The sequence below is a fragment of the Mesocricetus auratus genome, unplaced genomic scaffold, assembly GCF_017639785.1.
Source record: "Mesocricetus auratus isolate SY011 unplaced genomic scaffold, BCM_Maur_2.0 Super-Scaffold_100029, whole genome shotgun sequence".
In the NCBI taxonomy this organism is placed as follows: Eukaryota; Metazoa; Chordata; class Mammalia; order Rodentia; family Cricetidae; genus Mesocricetus; species Mesocricetus auratus.
The window spans coordinates 6,150,215-6,163,410 of NW_024429210.1; the positions used below are offsets into that span (position 1 = coordinate 6,150,215).

Consider the following 13,196-nt stretch of genomic DNA (forward strand, 5'->3'; position numbering starts at 1 on the left):
ATGAAAATTCAAATTATCTGATAATATAGTTTAGAAAGAGGTTTTTCAGAAAAAAAAACTTTGCGTGTACAATGGATAGAGTTTAATATGTTGCCATGGTTTTTGAGTTTTAAAAGATTAAAGTGGACCAGTTTTGATGGACTTAGTAAGGGTGGTACTACTTCTTTCTTCATGTGTGCTTGCTGTCTCAATTCATCTGTGTTCACTATGTGTTCTTTGAGAGATATGAGATACTGTTTCAAGGGTTTTAGATTTTGGATTCTCAGATCAGGAATGGCAGTATGCATGCTAAATTATTTGTTTCTGGACTTTTCCTTCTCCCATTGATGTTCCTTCAATATCTAAAATGTTTTAATACTAAGTCTTCATGGTGTAATTTTTTATTCTGGAGGCGATTTACAAATACTCCCAGTGAGACTATGTACTGCCAATATCATGGAACCTTCATATCAACTCCCTCATATATATTAGCTTTATGGCAGCTAGTGGCAACACATATGAAAGGTTTCTCATTGTTATCATTTGTAAAATTCCATTGTAGATTTTCATAAGATGCCTTCTTATGTTTGTTTGTAAAAGCTGGAATATGTATGAATGAATATTTATGATGATAATTTCAAGTACCCCATGAAATCACTTTCAAATTTTTCATGAGGCTTTTAAATTAATCAGTGTATTATTTTTCTTCTCTTTGAGAATAAATTATTGAGGAGTATTGATTTTCAATGACTCTTAGTTTATTTAATAGACAATCAAAAAATCCTAATTTTCTTTTTGTATAATTATTCAAGAGAAAAACTCACAATTAAATTCTACTTATGACTTTTTAATTAGCTCACTACACAGTCCTGTAGAAAGTGAAAGAAAAAGTGTTAATATGACGAATATTTGCCATTTTCATCAAATGTGTACCTTATTCATTATATCTGTTTACCTCAAGAGAGTCTTTATACTGCAGCCCAGTTTCGCTTTCATTTCTTGAGAAAAGAGAGTGATTTATCAAAAAAAAATAGAGATATGATAGAATCATAGAATCTGCTCATAAAAGGTGAGATTTCTCACATTTGTTTGTTTCATCTTTCATTGTATATGCTATCCAAAATTTTATAATAAGATATATAAAATGTTTTGTGTTTCAATTTAAAATACACATTTTGACATCGGTAGGTTTGTTAATGGGCTTATTTTATAGTGTGTTATCATTATATTTTAATGCTCAATTATTTCACAGTTGAGCAGCCAAGCAGATACCAATCTTTGTGTGAAATATCTTATTCTCACTACATTTTAGTTTATACATTAAGATAGATCTAGTTTTGTTCTATAGCATGAATGTTCTCATGAACTTGGGTATTTAAATTTTATTGCACTTGGTAGAGAAAGACCCAGTTGCTTCATAGGAACCCTCTAGGAGAGCATTCCAGCATGTTACTATGATACGGTGAATGGGTAAAAAGATGTTAGTACTGTGTAAGAATTACAGATTATTTTAACTATTTGAAATACAGTGTCCAGTGCTATGCATAATTTTTTTGGTGATTTTACAGTAGTACTTCTCACATTTTTCAGAATTGTTGGATCTTCAGCCCTTACCAGTCACAGCATTGGGGTGCAGAGCATATGAAGCACTATATAACTTCAGCCACTTCAACCCAGTACAGACACAAATATTCCACACACTGTATCACACAGACTGTAATGTTCTGCTGGGAGCCCCCACTGGATCAGGAAAGACAGTTGCAGCTGAACTAGCCATTTTCAGAGTCTTCAACAAGTATCCCACTTCAAAGGTTAGTTCAAAGAGTCATGATTACTGTCATCAAAACGATTTACATGTCCATCCTTTCAAATAGTTTCCCTGTGGTAGAACATTTAATATTTAGTGTTAGGAAATTTCAACTATTTAGCACAGCAATTTCAACTTTACTTCCCAGGCTGTCATAAGGTCTTCAGAATTTCTTTTTTGTACATAAGTAAAACATAACCATTGCACAGTATCTCTCCATTCCTTTACTCCCATCCCTCATAGCCTTTATTCTTCTCAGCTTCTCTGAAGTCAGCAATTTGAAACTAAAAAAAATGCTAAATAATAAAGTGGATAGAAATTCCTTGACATTGATCTTATCAGTTCTGTTCCTTTGGAGATTGGAGAGATAGAGAAAGGGAAGGAGGGAGGTAGGGAGTATCTGGGTTTTTTTTTTTATTTTTTTAATCAAGTGAATACTTCATATATAAAGTACAGATACTTTTAGATTACGATTTCAGAAATCACAATCCTTTTGTGAGGGTTTTCAAATTAAGTGCCTTTTCTTTTATTGCATAACTTTACTCTCCTCCCTTTCAATCTGTTAGGTGGTTATTCAGTCATAAAGAACACATTACACATGAGAACAACTCAACTAAATTGCAAGACATTAAAAGCAAAGCAAAGATTTGGGACAGATAATACTTTGTGGGTTTTGTTTTTGTTTTTGGTTTTTTTTGTTGTTGTTTGTTTGTTTTTTGGTTTTTCGAGACAGGGTTTCTCTGTATTGTTTTGGAGGATGTTCTGGAACTCCCTCTGTAGACCAGGCTGGCTTTAAACTCACAGAGATCCGCCTGCCTCTGCCTCCTGAGTACTGGGATTAAAGGCGTTCGCCACCAACGCCCGGTCTACTTTGTATTTTTTGAGGTTATCAAAATACCAAGTTTGTGGTACTTTTTAGAAAGCTAAATAACCTAAAATATATAACTTAAAACAGTTTGCACTAAATTTAAAGTTTCTCTTCTAAATTTCAAAATTAATGACTGTCCCCAGGTATTCCATGAAGGTCATATAAATTCTATAGAAAATACTCTAAAAATGTGTCATTTTGTTTTATAATAGGATGTTTATGCTATCCAAATTTCTTATTTTGTATGAATATAAAGTTCCCTTCATTAATTTGACAATGTTATGTTCATTGTGAAGGGGAACTTTAAATCTACATTGTTCTATTTTGATAAATTTTGTATTTCTTATTTGCAGATACTATTATTTTCATGAGTCCTTTTTTCTCTATCCCCTTTTTAGGCAGTTTATATTGCACCCCTAAAAGCTCTAGTACGTGAAAGAATGGATGATTGGAAAGTTAGAATAGAAGAAAAACTTGGTAAAAAGTAAGTTCCTACTTTGATTTAAAAATAGGCTTTTAAATAGTATAAGTAGCCAGCAGATTTAAATGTTGCATAAAATTACTTGATGTTTTCAGTGATTTTCATGTTCTTTTATTTAAAAGTTTACCATTAGTAGAATTCAATATTCCCACTCTTTTATGTCTGAAAATGTAAGCATTGTGTTACTTAGTATGACTACTGCCATTTGAGATGATACCTTTTCCAAAATACCTTTATTCCAAAATAGTTTATGTTTTTCTTTCACATAATTGAGAATAATTTCTATAACCTATTTTAGAAGTATTTTACATGTAACTTAGTGAAAAAATATATCTTTGAAAAACATTATTTTATGGTAATAATTTAGTATTTGACAAGACTGTTTATTGCAGTACTATTTATCAGCAAGACTGCAGGCAACTTGATTGTTCCATAAAGCACTTCCAAGGAAATAATGATACACATACAAAATGGAAAATTTTGTGTGTCTCTAGAAAAGAATAACCACCATGTACTGAATGAAACTCTAGAATGATTGCACTTAGAGAAAGATAAGTAAACTGTTGCACCTTTTCTCTGAAGCAGATGGCTGTAGAACTGAACTGCACTATGAATTCCTTCAGCCCTGGATGTATTACATATTTCCTGTAATACATATGTAATATGTCATATGTAAAATATAAAACTAAAACATTAAAGAAATAAATAGATGCTTTGAGAACATTATCATTAGAGGAACAAACCTTTCCCCTTTATTCTCTTTTCTTAGTCTGAATCCAGATGTACAAATTGTTTGGTAATTAATAAAAATTTGGAATTTGCCTCTAGATTTGTCTGTGTGTTATATACCTCTTCTGTGCTTTCATGGGTAACTTCCTTTTTCACTGTGAAGCTGAAACCCCCTGAGAAAGGTGGTATTTATTTAACCCTTTCTGATCTTGTTCATATCCCAATGTGTTTGAGATTCTCTGTTACCTATAGAAAACTTTAGTCTAAGAAATCAAATTAGCTTATCAGTAATTGTGTTCTTAATAACTACCCTAACAAAATAATACTTTCCCTAAGCAAATAGATGTTAAAAAAATAATAATAATGTCATGTGCAGTTGTGCATGACTGTAATCCTAGGCAGGAGAGAGTATTGCAACTGCATATTGAGTTAACTTTAGCATGGGATACAGAAGATCCTATCTCAAAAAGTAAAAAAGGAAAAGGGGGGGGGATGTCTGCTTGTTTAACTACGCAGACAAGGATATAACAATTCAACTTTATAAAATAACATAGGCAAATTGTTTGATGTGTAATTAAGCAAAGCCTGACACTTAAATACATATAAGTTGTATATAAATGATTTCAATTTATATTATTTGCATATATTTTATTGTGTTTCTTTCTGCATTATTGCAATTGTTTCATTTCGAATAATTTCAAGTGAAAGGGTTTAGAGTAGTTTTAATTATTATAAAATTTTATTTCAAAAGCAAGTTTTTAACTTGTCCAAAATTATGTGTTTATTGAGAATCAGTTTTATTTCTCTGCAGAGTTATTGAACTGACAGGAGATGTGACTCCAGACATGAAGTCCATTGCTCAGGCTGACCTTATTGTCACTACACCAGAGAAGTGGGATGGAGTCAGTCGGAGCTGGCAGAATAGAAACTATGTTCAGCAGGTTACCATTCTCATCATAGATGAGATCCATCTGCTTGGTAGGCACCATTCAAGTAAAAATAGAATTTCATAATGTTGACACTATTCGATTAATATAATTTCATTTGCAAATAATTGTATATAGTCTTGACATATGTAATGTTTTCACTTACACATAATGTGTAATGGTTAAATCATGTTAGGGTATCTGTCAGTAGCTCTTTAGGTCTCTTGGACTTATTCCTTCGGTCTAACTGAAGCTAGGTGCCTTTCCAGCATCTCAGTTTTCCCTTCCTCTGCCAAACCACTCCCATCCCCTGGCAAATGCTGGGTTTTTTGTTTTTTGTTTTTTTTTTTCTCTTTGTTTCCTTGAGTTTGAATTATTTTTTCTTTTGATTCCACATAGATCATGCAATTTTGTTTCTCATTCCATAGCTCATTTCTCTTAGCACAATATCTTCTGGTTCATGTATGATGTAAAAGACAGGATTTTGTTCTTTGTTTACTTTATAATATTTCATTGTGTGCAGCATTTACTTTATTCATCTATAAGTGAACACTTAGTCATTATTCAGCTATTGTGGATAATAATATAATGGACATATAACTCTTTGACATACTGATTTCAATTCCTCTGAATATCTGTGCTAAAGTGAGATTGGTTATTCATATAGTAGTTCCACCACATGCACACTTTTTAAAGGAATCTTTGTATTCTTACTTTGTGCAAGCAAAAATCGGCATGGATTTATTAGATGATTGATATTCATTATTCTTTATTCTTAGGGGAGGAGAGAGGTCCAGTTCTAGAGGTCATTGTATCTCGAACAAACTTTATCTCATCACACACCGAGAAGCCTGTTAGAATAGTTGGACTGTCCACTGCATTAGCTAATGCTAGAGATCTTGCTGACTGGCTCAATATTAAGCAGGTATGAGACAGAGTGGCAGATTATTCAGCAACAGTTTTTTATGATTAAGTTTCTAAAGTTGTGATGCATCCTTCCATATAAAAATTGTAACTGGTTTCTTTTTCATGTATACCAGATGGGTTTATTCAACTTCCGACCATCAGTTCGCCCAGTTCCTCTGGAAGTCCACATTCAAGGTTTCCCGGGTCAACATTACTGCCCACGCATGGCTAGTATGAACAAGCCTGCATTTCAGGGTAAGCATCAGAGTCTTGGATTAAATTAATAAGCATTCTCTGTAGATAGTAACTACTAAATACAATCTAAATCATTTCAGTTTCTGTGAAAGGATAAAGGATCCCACAGATACAATCAATCAATCTATATCACCTATCAAAGAACATAAATACTTGTTAAATTGTGTATGAAAAATTAGAGGTATTTCATGATTTTATAACAGGATACATATTTTAGGAAGTAGATGATTCTTAATATTAGACACCCAAGGTATCATATGTTGAGTAATAGTTTAAACAAATGATAAATAAATGCAACATTTTTTTTAAATCATGATCTTATCTTTTAACAGAAAATATAGAACTTGGACAAAAAAATCTTATCTTTTAACAGAAAATATAGAGCTTGGACAGTTCAGTAGCCAGTGATGGTTCCATAGTTAAGATTACCTACTGCCTTTGCTGAAGACCAGGCCTCAAATTCCAGCACCTCATAGCAGATTACAACTCTAGTTGAGGCCGTCCAAATCCTCTAGCCTGTACAGGTATCTGGCATGCACATGATATGCACATATACATACATATCGGCAAGCACTCACAAACATAAAAACAAATAAATCTTAATTTAAAACAACTTGGGCAATTCATTACTTTCAAAAATGCTATTGGTTTAATTTTTTCCCTTTTTTTTTAACAAATTAAGCAAATGGAAGAAGTGTGGGAATAATACCCTAGTTTTGTTGAAACATGTTTCAATAGACTACAGAAGGAATATTTATTATATCAATTAAAAGTAACCTCCAAAATAAATTCTCTCCTTTGCACTGCTGTTGATTGTGAGGTGACGACTTTTTAGCTGCCGTAATTAGCCTATGACAGAAGCACAGTATTGATTGTGGACTGGAGACCCATCTTGGCAGTTCACATTATTTACACCTCCACAGAAGCATTGTACAAAATCACTAATGAACAATAAATCTGCCATGAGCTGCTCAGCCACACCTGTTCTTGCAGCAATAAAACACATTAAAGGTTGAGGTTTAGAAAAGAAACAGATCATTCATGATTTTCTATATAAATGATACCAGTATTGCAGGAGTATGTGTTTTAAACTTTGCGTTTCTAAGGTGATTTATAGTAAGTATATCATTTGTATTTTTAGTATTCTAATAAATGGTGAATGGCAAAACATAAATAAAGATAAGTGAATTTAGTTTTCATGGTATCTATTATAGAAATTGCTTATATATGTATAGGAAATAGCTGAATCCCATTACAGAAAAGGAAGCATTTGCATTGTGTAAATAGTAAGTCAGCAGTAAAGACCTGAATTACTTGCTGTTAGGGATAGATTCAGTTAAACCCTATCCTTATGAACTGTTTGTCAGATCCGTAGTAATTTTTAGACTTGTTCGAGTTTGGAAATGCGATTTGTGCTAGCCTAACTTCTTCTGTTGTGGTATATAGTAAAGTGTACACTGCTTTTCCATTTTAAAATTGACTTCTTGAACTATAAAAGGAGATTTTGTGGCTCACAGTTCAAAAATGAAATCAAAACAAGAGCACGTTTCATAAAATGTTTAAATATCTTGGTTTTAATTCTTTAATAATTCTTTAATTAGCATGTAAGATGTTAGACATCATTGTAACATTTTTGAATAAAGTGAGTTTCAGTGATTTTCCCCCACCTTCAACCCCCTCTCCCACTGTTTTGAAAGAGCTACTTAAATAAAAGTTCTTCTTATGCTTTTTTGCCACTGTCTTAAACAAATCTTATTTCCAGGTAATCCAAATGATTTATGTGTCACAATAAGAATTTCTTTAAAAATGTACTTATGCTTTCTTTATTGTTGTTACCCAGATGTCAAGGTACCCATTTCTTCTCTGCCAAGTTGCTATGCCTTTCCCAGATATGTATCAGGCACTTAATCTCTACTTCTTTCTGCTATACTCTTCTCTCCCTTGAAGAGTCTCACATGTATTTCAAAAGTCAGAAGGAAACTTTCTCTCACTTATCAGTTATTTATTATTGCATTTTATCTTAATTTTTCAAATATTAATAACAGCACAAATAGATGTTGTTGTTGTTGTTGGTTTTCAGGCAATTTCCTAACTTTACCAGTGCTCACTCGGGCTCCTTAGATCAGTACCTCTTATATCACTTAGACATGCCGCAGTGTCTTGGAAAGAAACTGGGAATAGAGGAAACTCAGTGTAAGACTGTGACCATGTGCCTCTTTCCTTGGCATGACCTTGGGAATGATAAGTAAATCTTCCTTGTGCTGTGCCGTGTTCTGTAGAACTGTGGCCAGCATCTTCCCTGTTCCTGTCACCTTCCCAGTGTCCTGTCAGACCGCTCTACTACTTGAAATAAAACTAAATTTCATGACCGATTTAGTAATTCACATTCACTGTTAAGTGGCTTAATATTTCATCCCCATAACTTTCCATAGCAATTAGAAGTCATTCTCCAGCCAAACCTGTTCTGATATTTGTCTCATCAAGACGTCAAACTCGACTTACTGCTTTAGAGTTGATCGCTTTTCTGGCTACTGAAGAAGACCCAAAACAGTGGTTGAATATGGATGAGCAAGAGGTATGTGAGTTCCTTTTTTAAATTCATACTGCATGGAGCTGTGTTCTTAATTGTATTTGAAGGAGTACATTATAGTGCTATCTTAATACAACTATTAATATTTGCATGCATTTCATCTGATATTCCCAGTGAAACATTTACTTTACATATCTGTGGTCATTCCCTTTATTTAACATCATCATGATAAATATTTTATATTCAACTATGTTAATTTTTAGTATTTCTTGCCATTCCATAACTTGCAATCAATTTTGTCAGATTAACTTTAGAAAACTGTATGACATGATCTGTATTGCTATGTTGTTCTGCCAGTGAACTTGAGGTGGTGGATGAATCCTGCCACATACTAGGGGTGTGACTTCAGATGTGGGGACATGACCCCAAATCCACTGGTGGAACAAGATGCCTCTATAATGATCATTGTCTAAAACTACCTTTACATTTCTGATGACTACAGTTTCATTTATATGTAGGTACTCCATAGATTTATTTCATATAATTAATTAATCAAGTTTCTTTATTGCAGGTTAGTTTTTAGGATTATCTCCTCAGAGGACATGGTTGCTGCTTTTCTTAAGCTGCTAATCGATTTCTAAAATAACTGTATTGATTGAACTGGTCATCCTTGGTGTATGAATTACAATTGGTGTAGGAGAGTCAAGGCTTTCCACTTTTATTGTAATTTATTAATACTTTGATTAAAAGGTTATCCTGTTGTTTTACTCTGCACCTTGATTTTTTTGTAGATGAACATGTTTTTATGTATTTACTTACTAGTTTCCTTTTTCTTTTTTGTCCCTTCGTTTTCTATGGTCTTTTATCTTTTTCAGTACATTATCTTAAAGATTTGTTGAGCCTTACAGTTACTTGGAAATACCTATAAGGTTTCATGTAATATAACTTTTCCTATGTGTTTATATGTGTATATACTAATGTGTATATGTATATAGACATACATACTATATATTCCAATATGTGTGTATATATACTAATCCACTCCTTAATTATTTTTGCTTGTCTTTTATCATTTACAAATTAAAAATTTTGCCTTTCAGATTATATAGTCTGTGTAATATGATCCTTAGTGTCCTTTCTGCTGTTTATAGATATTCCTTCTCTGTTCTATAGATTTCATTCATAGTGACTTTACTTTTAGATGATTTTTCAGTTCTAAAAATATTTTCTGAGACAGAATTATGGTGAAGACCAAGGAAATAGGTTACCCAAATGTTGTATCATCATCTCCCCTTCCCACTCCCATTTCTTCTATGTGGTCATACATTACATACATACATTACTTACACTTTTTTCTTCTGCCATCTTTCTTGTATGTGTATTCACAATTTTGCATGTGTTTGAATGCATGTAGAGGCCTAAAGAACCCTTGTGCTTTCTTCATTAAGGGAGGGTCTATCAGTTAAACCTGAAGCTCACTAATATGGGTAACTAGCCAGCTTGCTCTGGAGATTCCCTATCTCCACTGTAATTACAAGTAATCTGTCATTGTCAGCCAGCCTTTCTTTAGGGGTTCTGGGAATCCAAACTCCAATCCATATGCCTGAGTAGCAAGTTCTTGAACCACTAAGCCATCTCCCCAGGTCTTTCCTTGACATTTTGAGGACATTTTGTTACTTCTGAAAAAATAAAGTAGAACTCAGTATGGATGGTGGCCGAGGGCCTCCTACCTTGGTGGCAGTGGTGATAGAAAGATAAGTTTAGAATTAATAATAAGACTTTGTGATAGATGAAGGTTAGAAAAAGTAATCAAGAATAACACCCTGGTTGTTAACTCAAAACATAGTGATACTGCTTAATGAAATGGCAAAAAAATCTGAGAAATTAAGGATAGCATAAAGGAAAAAAGAAATTTCAACTCAAGAGTTATTTTTGACATATATTTTGATATGCCTAAGACTTTCAAGTGGAAATATGGGCAGTGTGGAGAAGCAGAGGGTTACAAGGGAATCGCTTGTTTTTAAGTGAGACAGAAAATGGGAAATTGTCAAAGGTGGTAAGATGCCAGTAGACAAGGGTCAGTGCAGGAGAAAGGGAATTCATGGTATGAGACAGAAGCTCCCAGTATGATTTAACAGTTGGAGGGCCTGTGAATGAACTTGGCAAGGGGAAATCTGTTATGAACAGCAGCCAGTCTGGATATGGTTGTGGAGTAAATGAGGGGAGCAGGAAGAAATGGAGTGAATACACAGCTTAGTTAACTGGAGCTTTGATTTGACACTGAGAAGGTTCACTAAGTCACCTTCCCTTAGGTGTTCAACCACGAAGTCGCACAGGCAGCAGAAATGGTGCTAACTCTGGGTCCCTATCAGCCAACACCAAAAGATAGAAAAGTGTGTGAAGTGCTTTCTTCTGAATCCACTGGGGGAAAACTGCTCTTCTTTCCTCCTTAGTAGAATGATGACAAAAGGTTAGCTTCTTGTCATATATCATTCTTCCCTCAGCTCTCTGTCTCTTAATATAGCTCCAAAGCTGCCCCTTTCTTTGTACTGTTAAATAAGATCTAAGTGTTTAAAATAATACAACAAAGAACCAGTTCATTCATGTTTGTCCTTGTAAAGGGACGTTAAACACAATTCTCCAAAGCCTTTTGCCCTTAAAAAAATGTAGAGCAAAATGTGTTAAGTTGTCCCCTGAAATATCCCTGGACAGGTGGGAAACGCCCAAAGATCCAAAGGAGGAAAGGAAATAGCTCTCTGACAGGAGCAAGCCATGTAATGGATATGGATGGAGACAGCATGAAAACAAGTATGAGAAATAAAACAGTATAGGTAAATCTTGTTAATTCAGACTGATGGGCAAGAAACCTACCTAAATTATATGGAACACTTTAAAAGTTTGCTAATTTATATATTACTTTGAAGTAATTCATGAGAAAAAATATATGTGATGAATAAATCTCACCCTGGTTGCTTTCTGGGTTTTGTTTTATTTGTAGTACAGGCCTCTCACAATCTAGACAGGTGTGGCATATATCTAAGAAGTGGGCTTCACTGAATAAGGAGCCAGATAGCTCTATTTCCTGACCTTGAACACAGTGTGACCAGTTGCTTCACACTGACTGCCCTGCCTTCCCTACCATGATGGACTTGCATTGCAACTTGAAGCCAAAATAACCCTCCCTCCCTTAAGCTAGTTTGAGCAGACATTTTGTCCTCGAAACAAGAGTAGTAACCAGTGCAACAGGTTTCTACCACTGATTTACGTCCTTGACCCATTTTTATTTTCATTCTGACAAAGACTTTGCTATGGTTAATGCAGGGCGCCCTTAAGCTAAAGGTCTTCCTTTCTATGTCAGCTGGAAATACCATGCTGCTCCCCTACTCGGGGCCTATTCTCTGTATAAACCAGGGCTCATCCCTCTTAAAAACCAAGGAAACGCTTATGATGTAATTAGTCTAGAAATGGTGTGGAAAACAGACATCTGTGAATTTGCTAAGTATTGGACATTTAAGTCCACATGGAACTGATGAGATATGGGTGTGATTGTGAACATCAATATTCACCCCTTAAACAACAGAACACAAGCCGTTTCTGTTTTCTTTTTTGGTATCATGTATGGGGTGCTTTATAGTTCCTTAAAGGCTAAATAGTATCAGATCTAGTCATGAACTTTAGAACACAATTCTTATCTCAATATTCCAGATGCAGAAACTAGAACAGAAAGATTGATTACATTGGATGAAACCCAAACCAAGTGGCAAGTTAGACCCAAACACAGGGTAGCAAATTCAGCCTGTTTTATTTGTTTTTATTAATATCTTGCAATATTTATGGTAAGTAGGCTTATTGACAACATATTAACCTAAGATAGAAAAACAGCATTTGGTGAGGAAAATATACAAAAATATCAATAGGTACAAGAACAAGGAACTGACAAGACTATGCTGTGTCACAATCATTAAGAAGTTGAAGGACATGGTATTTGATTTTGCTTACTTCTTTTAGGCATAGGTATAGAAACATTCAAATAATAAAGAATAAGTATATTTGCAAATCATCTGAGTGTAGAAATGGTAATTACTCATTGTAACCAATCTTAACCGGTTTTCTGCAAACAGTTTGAACAATGAGATTTAATAGTCTCCCATTCATATAGTAATGTATATGGCACTGTTGATAGGCATGATCTACGTCTAGCAGTTCTGAGATGAGGACTGACTGTCCACCATTAGTTACAGGAACCCAGTATACAACTTGACTGCTAAACCTCAAATTCTCACATGTAAAAGGAATCATAACAACTCTATCCTCAAAGGATTACTGTGAGAAGTAAATGCACTGAAATCATGTCAGGTCCCTTAAAATAATGTATTTTTAGCATGTTAACTGTTATGGATTGTGCCTATGCTTAGAAAGTATCACCCTAGAGGCCAGGCGTTGGTAGCTCATGCCTTTAATCCCAGCAGAGGCAGGAGGATCTCTGTGAGCTCGAGGCCAGCCTAGTCTATAGAGCAAGTTCCAGGACAGTCTCCAAAACAATACAGAGAAACCCTGAATTGAAAAACAATCAAACAAACAAAAATATCATCCTAAGAACATTATAGATTAGGATGTGCAATTGGCATCTCCAGATACTCTAAAATTAGATACTCAACCTTTGTTGATTCTATAATAGTTCTGCAACATTGAATATACCATATAAATAGACTACT

The 13,196-nt window shown here is 34.2% G+C and overlaps 1 protein-coding gene across 2 annotated transcripts in view; it reads left to right on the forward strand.

The window, feature by feature from the left end:
• Positions 1-13,196, forward strand: part of Ascc3 (activating signal cointegrator 1 complex subunit 3) — a 252,501-nt gene that overhangs the window by 136,071 nt on the left and 103,234 nt on the right. For both annotated transcript variants that reach the window (XM_040733169.1, XM_040733170.1), the window contains exons 25-30: positions 1,570-1,790; positions 3,053-3,138; positions 4,676-4,842; positions 5,570-5,715; positions 5,831-5,951; positions 8,384-8,526. In XM_040733169.1, coding sequence (XP_040589103.1) covers positions 1,570-1,790; positions 3,053-3,138; positions 4,676-4,842; positions 5,570-5,715; positions 5,831-5,951; positions 8,384-8,526 — 884 coding nt within the window. The remainder of the gene's footprint in view (positions 1-1,569; positions 1,791-3,052; positions 3,139-4,675; positions 4,843-5,569; positions 5,716-5,830; positions 5,952-8,383; positions 8,527-13,196) is intronic.